General features: G+C 41.2%; 1 protein-coding gene and 1 long non-coding RNA gene across 4 annotated transcripts in view; one reads left to right on the top strand and one right to left on the bottom strand.

The window, feature by feature from the left end:
• Positions 1 to 897: 897 nt before the first annotated feature.
• LOC311015360 lies at positions 898 to 1,116 on the top strand. Its single transcript, XR_014597339.1, has 2 exons — positions 898 to 1,001; positions 1,075 to 1,116. It is a non-coding gene; the product is annotated as an uncharacterized lncRNA (long non-coding RNA).
• The window catches only part of ptprc (protein tyrosine phosphatase receptor type C), a 16,298-nt gene continuing 2,485 nt past the window's right edge, over positions 1,064 to 14,876 (bottom strand). Inside the window, exons 2-31 of one of the 3 annotated variants that reach the window (XM_084012526.1) lie at positions 13,729 to 13,755; positions 12,489 to 12,698; positions 12,215 to 12,361; positions 12,015 to 12,044; positions 11,579 to 11,833; positions 11,235 to 11,471; positions 11,021 to 11,134; positions 10,684 to 10,809; positions 10,412 to 10,561; positions 9,971 to 10,117; positions 9,545 to 9,753; positions 9,375 to 9,435; positions 9,101 to 9,209; positions 8,377 to 8,414; positions 7,983 to 8,092; positions 7,737 to 7,827; positions 7,225 to 7,301; positions 7,065 to 7,101; positions 6,888 to 6,985; positions 6,633 to 6,758; positions 6,402 to 6,559; positions 6,024 to 6,159; positions 5,307 to 5,456; positions 4,218 to 4,308; positions 3,963 to 4,099; positions 3,534 to 3,668; positions 2,939 to 3,061; positions 2,696 to 2,844; positions 2,151 to 2,286; positions 1,064 to 1,712 (exon numbers count right to left, since the gene is read on the bottom strand). In XM_084012526.1, coding sequence (XP_083868652.1) covers positions 1,434 to 1,712; positions 2,151 to 2,286; positions 2,696 to 2,844; positions 2,939 to 3,061; positions 3,534 to 3,668; positions 3,963 to 4,099; positions 4,218 to 4,308; positions 5,307 to 5,456; positions 6,024 to 6,159; positions 6,402 to 6,559; positions 6,633 to 6,758; positions 6,888 to 6,985; positions 7,065 to 7,101; positions 7,225 to 7,301; positions 7,737 to 7,827; positions 7,983 to 8,092; positions 8,377 to 8,414; positions 9,101 to 9,209; positions 9,375 to 9,435; positions 9,545 to 9,753; positions 9,971 to 10,117; positions 10,412 to 10,561; positions 10,684 to 10,809; positions 11,021 to 11,134; positions 11,235 to 11,471; positions 11,579 to 11,833; positions 12,015 to 12,044; positions 12,215 to 12,361; positions 12,489 to 12,698; positions 13,729 to 13,755 — 3,893 coding nt within the window. In that variant the 3' untranslated portion in view covers positions 1,064 to 1,433. The remainder of the gene's footprint in view (positions 1,713 to 2,150; positions 2,287 to 2,695; positions 2,845 to 2,938; positions 3,062 to 3,533; positions 3,669 to 3,962; positions 4,100 to 4,217; positions 4,309 to 5,306; positions 5,457 to 6,023; positions 6,160 to 6,401; positions 6,560 to 6,632; positions 6,759 to 6,887; positions 6,986 to 7,064; positions 7,102 to 7,224; positions 7,302 to 7,736; positions 7,828 to 7,982; positions 8,093 to 8,376; positions 8,415 to 9,100; positions 9,210 to 9,374; positions 9,436 to 9,544; positions 9,754 to 9,970; positions 10,118 to 10,411; positions 10,562 to 10,683; positions 10,810 to 11,020; positions 11,135 to 11,234; positions 11,472 to 11,578; positions 11,834 to 12,014; positions 12,045 to 12,214; positions 12,362 to 12,488; positions 12,699 to 13,728; positions 13,756 to 14,876) is intronic. The other 2 variants (XM_084012527.1, XM_084012528.1) reach the window with 2 other exon arrangements.

The following is a 14,876-nucleotide window of genomic DNA, read 5'->3' on the forward strand; positions in this document are numbered from 1 at the left end:
TGTATTGATGACGCAGAGAATTTCTATTTGATTCAACAGTGTTGATGATTTTTATACATAGTGTATTCTTTTTATACATCATATTTCTACTTGTTATGGGTACTTAGAGATGTGGAAGAATTTGTAGCAGGGAACTCACAGACTCAATGTGAACCATGCAGCTCTGATCAGAGACGTGAGACAGACTGAACTGAGACTCGAGCTCACAAAGGCTCATCATTTCCATGTGACGTATGTGGATGTTTGTTTATACAGTTGTGCTGAATTTAAGGGAAATGTTCTGTTGTATCTTGCGTGTCTTACATTTTTTTTTTCAACTGTTTGCCTTAGTTTTTACACAAATAGCTGATTTAAAATTTTATCAAAGTAAATAATTGTGAGTTTTGTCCTCAGTCTTTTATATGTTATCATATTTCAACCATATACCTTTTCAGTGACTCTTTTAGCCCTTTTTTGTTTCAACCTTTCTTTTTGCTGAGCTTTTTCAGAAACAGCTGAACACCTGATTCCTAGTTAAACCAAAATGTATTAAGCACTTGGGTGTTAAGTGCCTTGCTCAAGGGCAGTGTTAGTGTTATTCACTAATGCTGATCGCTCAAAGGGAATCAACTGGCAAGAAGTTCTCTGTTTCCCTACCTGTCACATGAGGTTTTTTAATGAGGTTTGTTGAAACTTGGCTAACAATCCCACAACTGTCATCACACTTCGACTCAGATATTGCTTCAGCATGATTGGTGCATGTAAATGTGTGACATTGTCTTGTGAAATCATCCATTGGCAGAATATATTCACGTAGTTACCCATCGCTCAGTGAGATGTTGATTGACTCTGTATATGCAGCCTAATAAAGTTCCTCTGTGCTGAAAGACAAAACTTTAAAATGACAATCATAAATTTCTCTTTTTGTAAGTCTCTTTTAATGAAATGACAGTGTCACATGACACATTTTGAACTTGACTGTGTGTGTGTGTGTGTGTGTGTGTGTGTGTGTGTGTGTGTGTGTGTGTGTGTGTGTGTGTGTGTGTGTGTGTGTGTGTGTGTGTGTGTGAGTGAGAGAGAGAGAGAGAGAGATAGCATTTATTTAGGTGGGAAAAAATACAGAAAGTATCTCAACTAGACTCAACATGCAGTTATATATTTAAAACGGAGTTCTTAGATGTCCGATATCTAGTTTGACAACAGCATTTATAGTAAACATTACTCACAGAACATATTATATGCATCCTGCATCTGTTCCTAATAAAACATTTATAACTTAGTTTAAAGAATATTTTTTTGGAAAGTTATGAAAAAATATTTGATCAAATTCTTCAACAAATCTCAACCAAAACAACACTATGTTAAATCTTTACAATGCTTATACATTCTTACTGTAAGTAATCAAAAGAAAGCATTCAACTCAAGCGCTTATTCTGAATCCACCTCCGGCCCTCTCAGACCTCCACAGTGACGGTGTCTTCCAGTGGTGCTGTCTCTGTGTCAGGCTCCTCCTTGCCTCCATCAGACACAAGAGTGCTATCTGCCGCCCCCTCCTGGTTGTCGCTGGTAGTGCTGGCTGGCTGCTCAACCTTTTCCTCTGCTGGCTGCTCTGCTACTTTGGTTTCGTCGACTATCTGGACGGAGTTGCTCGCAGAGACCTGTGCTGCTTTCACTTCCCCGTTCTGGACAGGGAAGACCCCCTCCAAGGCGTCATACAAGAACTGGTAATGCTCCTGCAAGAAGCGCAGACAGATTTCAGTGGAGGACTTTAAGCCCACACTTCTCTAAACAATACTCAAATATGAGCACAAGAAAAAAGGTTCAAATGATAGATCTGGTGATATTCTTGATTCCTGTTTTTGTCAATATATGCCGCAAAAAGACCAAATCCAATAATTACTGTATCCTTAAGACGTGTTACCAAACCCTTATCTATTATTGCTGATTCCTTTGAACCATCAACCTCTATTGTTGTCCAAAAAAACAATACTGAGCCTTTACTACGATGAACATGGGCTCTAAACACTACCACAGAAGAAGGCACATCAACAATCCTCTACTTCTGCAGAACAACATCTGTTTATTATTGACATTATTGAGTCACTGATACGTGACTAATGCTTTTCCCTCTCAGCGCTGATACTGGCTTCCTCTTTCTTCCTCTTCCTTACCAGGTTGGAGAGCATGCCTTGTCTTTCTTTGCGGAGCGTTTTGGCCACCTGGAAAACATCCACCAGCTTCTCAGTCTCAGCGCTGTCCATCAGATTCCACAGAGCACAGAAAAGCCCTGAACGGGACGAGCCATCACTAAGGACACACACACACACACACACACACACACACACACACACACACACACACACACACACACAAAAGGGGTTTAGATTACACTCTTGGTAATATTTTTTATTTTCCCCATTAATTCCGTTGCACCTTTTCAAGGTCGACTGCATCATCATCGCAAATTTATATATTTATATATTTTTTATATATTTGATCGCTGTTGTTAATTGCTACTGGATATGTTAAGGATTTCACATATACAAAAATAAATTTGACTAAACCAAAAATTAGACCTCTTCGGAGTCACAACTTGGACCTGCTCAGGTCCAAAAGAGATTAAAGGCCTGAAATTGATTTTCTAAAAAGTGCATATGTCTACATACATGATGCCTCTTTAAGATTCCAGGGCACATTGTCTGCGCGGCTGTCTTACTTGCAGTGGACCACGACGGGTGAGCTCCTCTGTGATTTGCTGTGCTTGATGTCCTTGATCATGTCTGTGAGATCTTGAGGTTTCTCTGGCAGCTCGCTGCTCCCCCACTTCAGGAACTGGAACTGTTTCACTGGCCGACTGTCTTTCCTCTGTAGACGGAGTGGTATGGGGGGGTTTAACACAGCCGGTGATGTTGAAATGACCAGTCAGATCACAGGCTTATAGCACTAAGTGTTGTGTTACCTTGACGTGACGTATCAGCATGTTGCGGATGGTGAAAGTCGGTGATGTCTCTGTGCTCGCCAGTTCCACCTCAAATTCACCAAATGTTTTCTTGCCTTTATCCCAGTAGACACAGTCAGACTCCTGTGAACAAGAAGACACATATAAGAAAACAAGTGTATTTGACATAGAGTATATGCACCAAAAGCTTAGTGCAACCTTAGGCACACCTGCCACCATTGGCTATTGCTTTTGATTGATTTTTCTTAATGCTAGTGTAGATTGATGGACGGTTGGTAGGGCAGGCTTTCAACTCAAATGTGGAAAAATGACAGCTGCCTTGTACAGTGCTGTCATATATAATTGCAATGTCCTGATAATGGGAGAATATGAAAAAAAATGTTTTAAATGTTACTATATGGAATACAATTACAGATCTATTGGGGATTTTGATTTAGATGTGGTGTCATAATTAAACTTATTATTAAATGTAATAGTTAGTTGATATGACACACTGTTTAACAAAGAACATTTTTAAAATGGCACTTCTTATCAAAAAGGTTGCTGACCCCTGATACTACATTATATACCATTATTATGTGCTATGATACTTCACCTCATCTCCCTCACTGCAGTCGGAGAGCATGACTACAGTAGATGCTTTCTTCTGGTACACCATCACCCAGAAGTCGGCCATGGTGTCTGGCAGTGGAGTCTGCGCTACGATGAAGAAGCGTGGGCCCCAGTATCCCTGTGTGGGCAACAAAACAAATCACACATCTATTGTTGTACACGATCCAAACAAATAGGACGTGGTACATTTAATTAGACTTGTTATAAAATTCAACTGGCTACATGAAAGATGGGAATTCATTCAGACTTAATGAGATAACACCTGCTGCAACAGGAAAGATGGAAAGAGGAACACAGTTTGCCATGCTGCAATTAAACAAAACACAGTTGTGTTTGTCGTAGCATCGGGGTTAATGTTCCAGGTACAGAGGCAGAGGCAGGTTAGAAAATCAGTGCCAGCAATGTAACGTACATCTATGTGGGAGGCATTGATGTACATAGTGGACTCCTCATCCTCTTCATCTGATGATTCTTCCTCGTTTTCCTCACTGGGGTCACTGTCATGACTGCGTCCTTCACCTAGCTTCAGCAACACTCGGTTGTAGTCATCTGAGTAAAGTGAAATTTAATTTATTTACTCCGGTATAAAGCATTTACACTATAAGAATTATAGTTAAGAGTCATTCTACAGTGTAAAATGTAATTCTTGTGTTGGGCCGATACTCACAGGGGATGACAGATGAATGGCGATTCTTCTTCTTGTTCTCTCCTGTGAGGCCTGTGTTGAATGTCCTCCAGTTTTTATAGATGGGGAGTCTCTGAATTACAAGACAAAGATCTTTCACCACAGTGATACATTAAGGTCCATATATTCTAATACAACGTGGGTACGATAGGGTAGGGCAGTGCAAGGTAGGGCAGGGCAAGGGATGGTAGGATTGGGGATGGCAGGGTAGGATATGGCAGGGTAGGGTAGGGTAGGATAGGATAGGATTGGGTAGGATAGGGGTGGGCAGGATAGGGTAGGGTAATATAGAGTAGGGTAGGATAAGTGAGGGCAGGGTAGAGTAGGTAGGGTAGGGTAGGGTAGGGTAGCATAGGATAGGATTGGGTAGGAAAGGGGCAGGGTTTTATAGGGTAGGGTAGGATGTGATAAGATGGGATAGGGTAGGATGGGCAGGATAGGGAAGGGCAGAATGGGATAGGGCAGACACGGTAGGGTAGGATAGGATAGGGCAGGGTTTGATAGGGTAGGGTAGGATGTGATAGGATGGGATAGGGTAGGATGGGCAGAATAGGATGGGATAGGGTAGGATAGGGTAGGGCAGGATGGGTTAGGGCAGGGTAGGGTAGGATAGGGTAGAGAGTAGGGTTGGGAAGGGTGAGGTGTGGTAGGATAAGGTAGGTTGGGGTAAGATAGGGTAGGGTTGAGTATGGTAGGATAAGGTATGACAGGGTAGGGCAGATAGAATAGGGTAGACACGGTAGGGTAGGATAGGATAGGATAGGGCAGGGTTTGATAGGGTAGGGTAGGATGTGATAGGATGGGATAGGGTAGGATGGGCAGAATAGGATGGGATAGGGTAGGATAGGGTAGGGCAGGATGGGTTAGGGCAGGGTAGGGTAGGATAGGGTAGAGTAGAGTAGGGTTGGGAAGGGTGAGGTGTGGTAGGATAAGGTAGGTTGGGGTAAGATAGGGTAGGGTTGAGTATGGTAGGATAGGGTATGACAGGGTAGGGCAGATAGAATAGGGTAGGACTATGTTTTTACAGAAACACATCAGAATCAGAAACTCTCATGTCAGGAAGTGCCGTACCTCAAACTCCTCCTCCATTAAGGTGGGTTCATTGCCTGAGTTGTTCTGGTTGAGCGTGCTCAGTGCACTGTGGAGCTCAGACACAGTGACCTCAGTCTCTCCGAACTGATTGTGTTCCAGCATTGCCTGGTGAATCAGGATGTACTGGGCCTACGTGAGGACAAATGGATTTAAAACATAAAGGACATACAGTTTGGTAATATAGGAAAAACCTCTATTGAGCTACAAAATCCACATCACAGATTTCTACAGAGTTAAAGCATCACTGTCTAACTCCACAACTTGTCACCTCGCCTCCTTACATGTGATTGGTTTAGATTCAATTAGTCTAGGAGTCAGGTCAGTACTGTAAGTGGTGGTTGCTGCAGAGCATAGAGTTTCACTCAACCCACCATCACTCATTAAAACAGCTGGTTGTCTTATATACTGTATATATTTATACTATAGTATAAAGCACTTTACCAATAGATGAAGCCAAGATGTAACCTGCAGTGTGCCACCAACATTATTATAGCCTTGTGTATCTCTCGCTTAATTATCTTTATAAAGCTGTATGCTCATTTTGCTTTACTTCCTGTACGTTTGGTCTTTGAACAGTGAGTACCCACACTAAGAGCTGGAGACAGTTTCCCTGTATGTGTCACCAAAAATCAGCCTATTAACTTCACTAATGAGATACACACTGGGTCTAAAATATGATCTAAATGGATATTTTACCTCTACTTGAACCATTAGGCATCTCTGTCTGCGGAGTCTGACTACATAACCGTAGATGTCCACTCTGCCCTCTGCCTCCAGACACTCCATCATGGCATCGATGGCGATGTAGGTGCCTGTCCTGCCCACTCCCGCACTACGCATGGGATAATGACATCATGTTAATACATTTAGGTGGACATGTGGCAAGCAAAGGTGAAGTCAAGCATTAGTTTAGAAGCAGATAGACAGGAAATGGCCTGACGAGTCTCCCCCCCCCCCCCCCCCCCCCCCCCCAATCTACACAATGAACAATAAGTCAATTAGGTGGTTGGCAAATGCACACTTTTGTTGCTTTAAATGAATGTAAGCCGACATAGAACAGGAGCCTGTCCTTACCTGCAGTGAACAATGATGGGGCCGCTAAAGAAATTCTTGAAAGCATTGACACGGCGCCTCAGTTTCAGGAGGAGATGTGGCTCCCCAGGGACTCCGTGGTCCGGCCAACTCATGAACTGGATGTGGGTCACCTCCCTCTCTGAGTTCTTCTCCCTCTTCTGAAGACAAAACACACACAGTTGTTTAAGTGACGACATACATTTTTATATCACACATTTGATGGAGACTCACGTTAGTTAGGCTGAGGCTGCGGATGATGTAGTCCGGACAGTGGTCCTCTGACTTCATCTTCACTATGAACTCCTCAAAGATCTCCGTCTCCCGGTCTGGAGACGGCCAGTACTGCGCACACTTGATCTGCAACACAACATGTTAAAGGAGTGAGTGCATATATGTAGTACAGCATGTGTGTGTGTGTGTGTGTGTGTGTGTGTGTGTGTTAACATGATAACTGAAGTCAACAAGAAGCTTAAACTCTCTTCTTACCCGGTTACCCTCTTCACAGCGTGTTACCATGACAATGATAGAGGACTGCTGCTCCCAGACCATCCTCCAGAAGTCACTCACAGTCTCCTCCTTCGGCCCTGCATCACACAAAGAATATATAACACCCTGACAACTGCATCGGCTGAGTGTCGGAAGAATATGAAAACTTTACTCTACCTTGAGCTGCAATATACTTTTTAGATTCCTTGTACCCCTGCAGGAGGAACACAAATGATGTACAACAAGGTGAGTAATATTAAAAAAAAGTATGTTTGATCATTCGTATGGCTGCAGCAGAGGTTGTAAAAGCAGTAGAAGTGTGATCTGTTTTTCATACATCAATGAAGCTGGCATTGATGTAGTCACTTCCTGCCTCTCCATTTCCGGTGGTCAGCAGGGCACGGTTATAATCATCTGGTTTAAGACAGAAAATATATAAATTGATAAATATACATTTTTAAAAATCAGAGAAGACACTTTAACAACCATAAAACAACTCTTAATGAATGAACATGACATGTAATAGGTATATTTCACATTGATGTAAAAATGCTTGGAATCCAATATTTCAATAAAAGTCTCCTTCTCACTGATTTGTAACATTTCCCACAATAGTTTAATACATCTAGAGATATTAAAGAAATAGCTGCCACAGTATGTACAGGTATGTACAGGCACAATCTTGGTGTAGACGAGCCTAGTTAAAAGGTATTATACTCAGTGTTGGTGAGAGTTTGTGTGTGAATTTCAATTGTAAAATCAGTGACTAAAAATGCATATTACACATTTCTGATAAGTGCGTTTATCCCTTTTATTGAAAAATCTTCATGTGTTGTTGGACAGACTCACAAGGCAGGATGTCCACGTAGCGGTTCTTGGGGACGTTGAAAGGCTTTTTGGCCTCTTTCACGTTGTACCTCGAGAAGATTCTGGGGATGCTCTGAAGCAGGGACACATTAAGTGATTTGCCAAAGCAGCACTTCTACAGTACCATGCATGCATGCACACTCTCGTATCTATAACTGGCCAAGGCCACGAGCATGACCAATAAATAGCAAAGTAATGCTCCAAAAAGAACACAGATATAAAATGTACCTGAAACTCAGCCAGGAAAAGTCTTCCCTCATCAGCAAGCTTCCTCTTGTAGGCTTCCAGCAGGAACTCTGCTACAATCGGCTCGACGGGTAACAGGTTCTCCTCGTCATCTACAAATCGTCCAGAAGTTAAGAAATAATAATAATAGTAATGTATTACTGACCATCACTCTACATTACAGTAAGGTAAATACTTGAAAATATGTTTTTATGAATAATCTCACTTGAAATGTGCCAATTATGTTATCTCACAGGGAATCAAAGAATACATATTCTGATTGTTACAAACATCATAAATCATTTGAAAGCTGTAGCTGCAGCAGGTCATTAATCAGACTGCTTTTAAGATCTGGTTCAAGACAAAACCAGAAACAGAAAACCTAAAGTCTACTCACTTGTAGTTGCTATGAGCATCATGTTTTCACCTAGGTCTCTGCAAAAACAAAAAAAATAGTAGTGATTGGCTCCAAAGAATTTAAATTATACAAAATATAGAATGTAAAAATGATGTGAACAAAAAGGTTTTATAACAGTCTCATGATTATGTCTAAAATGCAGTAATAGTACTCTTTGTGTACTGTAAATGAAAAGATATTGCCTGATCAGTAGAAATAAGATGGTCTATTAGGGCCACTGTAGAAAAAAAAGAAGAAAAAAAACAGAGCCGAGAGAGGTGGGCAATATTCAGAGAAAAAAAAGTAGCAAATATGCGACTTTATAAAGTAACACTTTTGCTAGTTTTAAAGAAGCAAATTTGCGATTTTTTTTTATATAATAAAGAATCTTGCCCCTTTTTCTCATAGATTCTCGTCATATAAACACATAAGATGACAATTTGGCCCAAATAACTATAACCACCAATTTACCATCAACAGCCATCACCGTAAGGACCTTAGCAAAGCGTTGCCACACTTTGTGATGGATTAATTAGAAAAATAAATGCAACATTCATAGGGTTTTAGCTAGCATAAACGCTGGTATTTAGCATCGTAATAAAGTAGCAAATCTGCGACATTATAAAGTCTGAATATTGTTTTATTGTATTTGTTTTCCTATCGTGGCCCTAATACGCCGTCTACTAGAAAAGCTGCAGGTCAAACTGATAAAAAGAATCCTTACTGGGACTTTCTGCGCTTCAGAATGTAAATCTTGTAGAAAACCAAAAGCAGAGCCACAGATGTGAGAATGATGAGGAAGACCAGAAACCCAATGACAGCTTTGTCATTATCTGTACAACAATGGGGAGAAAAAATCATATAATAAGTGCTGGCATTTATGTTAAAGATGCATTGTATAGAAATGGAGATGCGTTATGTATGTCAGAACGAAAATGAGTCTGAACTGAACAGTAAGAGACAATTTGCGGCATTAGCCTAATAGAAACGGCTCATACAGTCAGTGCTAACATCTTTTCCCTTGGGGTTGCTGTACAGTTTTCCATTGTAAGCATACACCTGAAAACATAAAAAAACAAATCCTGAATCAGGAATCATAGCATTTAAAGAAATAGGAGGAATGAAGACATAATAAAACGGTGAAACCAAAACTTTGGGTTATACAAACCTTCACTGTGTATGTCGTTAAGTAGCTGAGATCTTTGAATTCAAACGCACATTTTTCACTTGTCATCTCGTCCTTCTTGACGCCACTTTGATGAAGGCTTACATTGAATTGCTTTCTAGGCCCCTTAAAATCTCCTCCATGCTCACAGGTTACATGGATAACGTTATGATCGGTAACTTTCACCTTCACTTCAGTTATATCGTCTGGTTCTGTAAGAGAGTGGACAAAAACATATTTTCCTTCCGATGCACAGCTATGTGTTTCCTCACACTGATCCTTGTGCTATAACAGCAGTTTTAACATCAGTTGTCTTCACTAGATATTAAACAATGTGTGAAAATCACAATCTTAATAAATACATGGCTATTTGTATCACAAAGGTGTTGACTGTAATCTTCTCCAATGGATTCATTTTTTGACACTCACTTCCAGCGCCAGTTTGCTGTGTCTTTTCGGATGGTGTGGGAACATCCTGGCCGTCGTATTTGGGTTGGACTTCACACGAATAATCGGTGAATGCTTCCAGTCCACCAATATTACATGCTTCCCCTGATTTGTCGTTGTGGAATGGACCTGCAACATACTTTCATTAGTTGGTTGTGTTTGACTGAATAAAGAGGCAACAAAGACAAACTATAAATAATATACATATACAACAACAGATTTACGTGTCCATCTATTCATATGCTCCATGTGTCACTGGTAAGCAAACAGACTGGGACGAGTAGGAAGTGAACATTTAAGCTATTATGAGTTTATTAAATGTTTCAATGGTATTTCTGTCTGCTATGTACATTTGTGAATTGTGACATCATCTCAGTTGTTTATACCACTGAGCATGCTAAAGTGTTAAACACTTTTACTTACCGCTCTGTTTGCCTTTGGAGGACTGACAACTGCAGGTATAAGAAAGCTTCAGATCAGGAAGGACACTTTGACACCTCTCACTGCTGGTTTTCCAAGTCAACCTAATGGAGTTGTCGGTGGCGGTAGGCTCTTTGATATTTATTGTAATACCTGGAACACATCAGACATCTGTAACGCTGAGCTGAATATCTGGAGCTGCCCTTTTCTCCATCGTAGGACGCGGGCTTGTTTGGTCTCCTCATTGCAGCGAGGTAAAGGGGATATCAACATACCACAGTCGATCCTGACACCGATGGCGTTCGTCTCTTTCATGGCATCAGTGACGTTGATGAGTCCAGTGCAGTTGTAGTTTGTGTACGGCTTCAGCTCAGTCAGGTTCTTCACGATGTTCCGTTCCTCTATTGTGGAGACACAAGAATGACAGCATTTCTTCAACAGCTGGTATTTGTATCTGCTGCAAACAACGGCTCAACTCCCTCTCACACCAAAAGACAACACATTTCAGATTCTGTTTTCAGTCTAACATTGTGAGCATCTAATATCACAAATGGTCCATTTCCATGTAAATCCGATGATAATGGTGCGGACAGACAAAGTGTTTACGCTTACCCACACAGGTGTAATCAATGGGGACGTTTCCACATTTTGGTGGTAAATCTGCAGTTATTTTTGCAGGAAGTCCAGGTGAAACATTCAGATTTATGTCATTTGAATCTAAGAAATCTGTGGGGAAAAAAAGAAAACAACACATTCAGTTCAACATGATGACATGATGTCTTTCCCACATGCAATTCAAAATACACAAAAGGACAACTGTGCATACCAATAGTGATGCTCTTGTTGAGGTTAAATGAAGCACTGCAGTTTCCTGAATGGAAGGTTGTTATCAAATCTGTGCAGATGTCCTTGAAACCCGGTTTAATGCAGAACACCGCTTTGTCACGATTGCACGATTTAGTTGGAATATAATCTGGTGTCGATATTGCAGAGCTGATGTTCCAGCCACTCCGGTAACAAACATATCCATCCATGCAGCTGGCATCTTCAATGTCCCCTTCACCTGAAATACACAAGTGAAATGAAATGAACATATCCGTCCGTCCGTCTCATTTCTTAAATCAAGAGAAAGTAGAAGGAATTCTAACAGGATGATTTATTTGTACTCACTCATTCCAAGTGTTGTAGTTGTAGTTTTATTGTTGCTGCTGTCACAGATTGTTTCTTGGCCAGGATCAGTAATTTCCACCTTATGCCCATATTCAGTACAGGGCTTCAAGTGCTTGATTTCAAATGGCTTTTTATCGTAGACCTGACTGTTGTTGATTAGTTGGCCATTTTGCAAAATGGTAACTTTGTAGTTGCTAGAGTTTGTCATCATGTTAATCCGGAGGCCAAACTTGATGGCTTCGACAGTGTAAGAACCTGCAGAACAAAAATCAAAAGTTATAGATTCTCCTACCTTAGTTGAAATAAACCAACCGATGACATCGTTCAATCTCAGACCTTAAATATGTGTCGACAGGTCGATATGAATAATAGTTTGCGAAGCATTGTTGTGAAGATGTGTGTAAACTTATAATTCAAACATAATACCGATACTCACACTGTGGAGTCGGAGGGGCTGGTGTGGTGGCTGGAAAACACATTCAAAGGAAGACAAAAGGTAAAGATATCAACTTTGAAACACTCTTCCGAAGCAAATGAGGCGTCGGTATTTTACGAACCGCCGTACTTGCATGAATAACACAGTCCTAGATAATAAGGAAACAGGAATGGAGGGCTTATAAAGGAGACAATTCCAACCTGTGCTGTTAGGAGCGACCGTGGTGATGGACGCGGTGATTGGAGGTGAAGTCTGGGTGATTGGAGGTGAGGTCTGGTTTTGAGTGGAGTCTGGCTGAGAGAGTGTTGTGGGTGAGGGTGTGGTGCTTGCAGGAGGAGCAGTGGTGGCTGGAAGACGGAGAGCATGCTGGGTGTCACCTTCAAGTAGAAATACTTCACCGCCAACAGTCTTACCCGGGATAACAGCAGAGTGCAACGCTAATGCTTCCGTTACAACGGAGGTGGAGTACATTACCCGACGTGTTAGTTGAACTGACTACTGGAGTCGGGGAGTTGGAGGTGAGGGCTGGCGAGGTGAGTGGAGGTCTGTGGGAGGTTGTCGGGGGGGCTGAAGGCATGACAGTAGTCACAGGAGTGACAGCTGTCATGTTGCGTGCAGGTGAGGTCATGCCAGATAAGCTGGTGCGTGGAGGTAAAGGTGTGGTGCTGCGTGGAGGTAAGGGGCCTGGAACGTTCCAAAAAAACAAAAATCAGGCCATCTCACAATGCAAATTCCTAGTTCATCAGAAGGTGCTACATGTGGCGGCTCCTCTCCAAAGAGGTGATAAAAACCATAGCACTCCTGTTTTTGGACTCAACGCTGCATGTCTTCTTTTCACAAAACACAAGCAAGTTCGCATACATGTTGCCAAACCCGACAGGATTGATGAGACTCGGTTCGAGCTGAACTTTGTTGAATGATGAGTTCTCATAGCTTTCTCACAGAAATAATAATAATAAATTAATTTCTATAAAGCCAGTATCAGTGGATAAGATGGAATCAATTAATCACATTTCCCCCCCCAAGTCCTATATAAAGCACAACTTGACAGACAGTCTAGAAAGGAACAGCCGTTTACAAATCTGGCGAGTCACATGGCTGGAACTTCAAACAGGGAAGCAAAAACGGTACCAGGATCTGAAAATTGATCAGTGCATGTTAAACAATCCTTGAAAGCTTTATTCTAAACCGACTTGCTGGGTTGCAGACAATAAAGCCTTCAGGGATAACCATGACCTGGATGACTGAGAACTTCCACAGAATTGTAACAACAATGATTTTTGCCTGTGGTGTCTATAGAATAGAAAAGGGATCATGTGTTTTCTTTCCTTACTGTAAGCTACATGAATGTCATACTTCTACACTTAAATTTTTGTCTGTATGAGCATCAGGATTTCATACTGCTTTGGCAAAGCAAAACCTCCTGTGTGAAGGTAATCGTGTCCCCACATTTCTCCACTATTGCTAACTGATAGATTTCCACATGATAGATTTCCACATGTAGCTTACTTTGACATTGTTTATTGGCGTCTGCAATCAAAACCTTGGGTGAGCCAGGTCAGTAAAGAAGGAGGCCAATGACAAATTATCATTTCCATTTGGAGTCAGCGTGAAGTGAGTGTGAGGTGGAGGGACTTTATGAGGCATTATTAGAATGAAGCATTCTATTCATTAGAATTATTGCATATTACAAATGTATGTATTGCCCACTCACTTGTCTGGGTTGTTGTTAGATCTTGACCTGCAAAAGGAAAGAAAAAAATGTATAAATAATTGCAGCTTTTTTTGTCATAAAAAAGTACAGTGTATGCATAAAATATGTAGAAACATTTGAAAAACAATGAAAACAGCAGTGTCTTATTTAGGTGTCTAATTGATTTGACGGGTAAAAGTCTTCCTGCAGAAGAACCTGAAATGCTGCATGAGGCAGCGCTCGACAACCTGGTTGCTATAACAATGCAGCAGAGAACCACACTTGCTATTTCAGAAGGCAAACCGCTACTTCCTGCTTCACGCTGAAGGACCCTCCTCAGACAGATCACTCGTATGGAAGCACAGCTTTCTCTCTTCTATCCTCGCCCTTAGTTATTAAAAACAATACCACCTAATATTAACAAAAATATAGAATATTTATGCTTTATACTGTGTGCTCTCACATATGCTTTACGGGGTCTTTATTTGCTTTTCAAACTGTATTGTGATTTTAAATGAGTTTTTAATTCATATAAAAGCCTGGAATTTAAAAAGGCTTGTACATTTAGCTTTGGCTGTTTTGCTCCCTGCATCCCTGATTTTAAGAAAGAGTTTACTGCAAACACGTCTTTGCTTTTTGTCCGTTTGTTCTTTATAATAATAGCAATGCCGAATGACTGATGAGGTGATGGGGGACAGACGAACAACGAGTCTCAGGATGTGGTTTCTTTTCTGCACCCTCGTTTCACTATAGCAGCGATGCAAGCTCTCTGCAGTGACATTTCACCAGTTTAAACTCTGTGGTGACTGATTTGAGTTGTTTCAGTGGAATATTTGTGCACTTGTGCTTCATGAATATTTAAAACTATCCAAACAGACATTTTATCATAACTAAGTTTGTTTCAGCCACAGCTTGAGTTCAAGTTGTTTTTAAATTTAGTTTTGAATGACCCCTCTTTTGACTTTTGGGTGCTTTGTTTTTCAGTGTTTCCAGGGCCAAGCAGCAGGCAAGAAGCAGAAGTATACAATATATCGTGTGTATCTGTTGTTATCTCTATCAGCGATGAACATACGTTTTTGTCTCCACTTTCTTCTCATAATTTGCATTGACGAGCACGCTCCCCCTCCTCCCAGACACGGCTTTAATCACGCAGCTTTTTCAACATTTCT

This window comes from Eutrigla gurnardus, assembly GCF_963514095.1.
Source record: "Eutrigla gurnardus genome assembly, chromosome: 6".
NCBI lineage: Eukaryota > Metazoa > Chordata > Actinopteri > Perciformes > Triglidae > Eutrigla > Eutrigla gurnardus.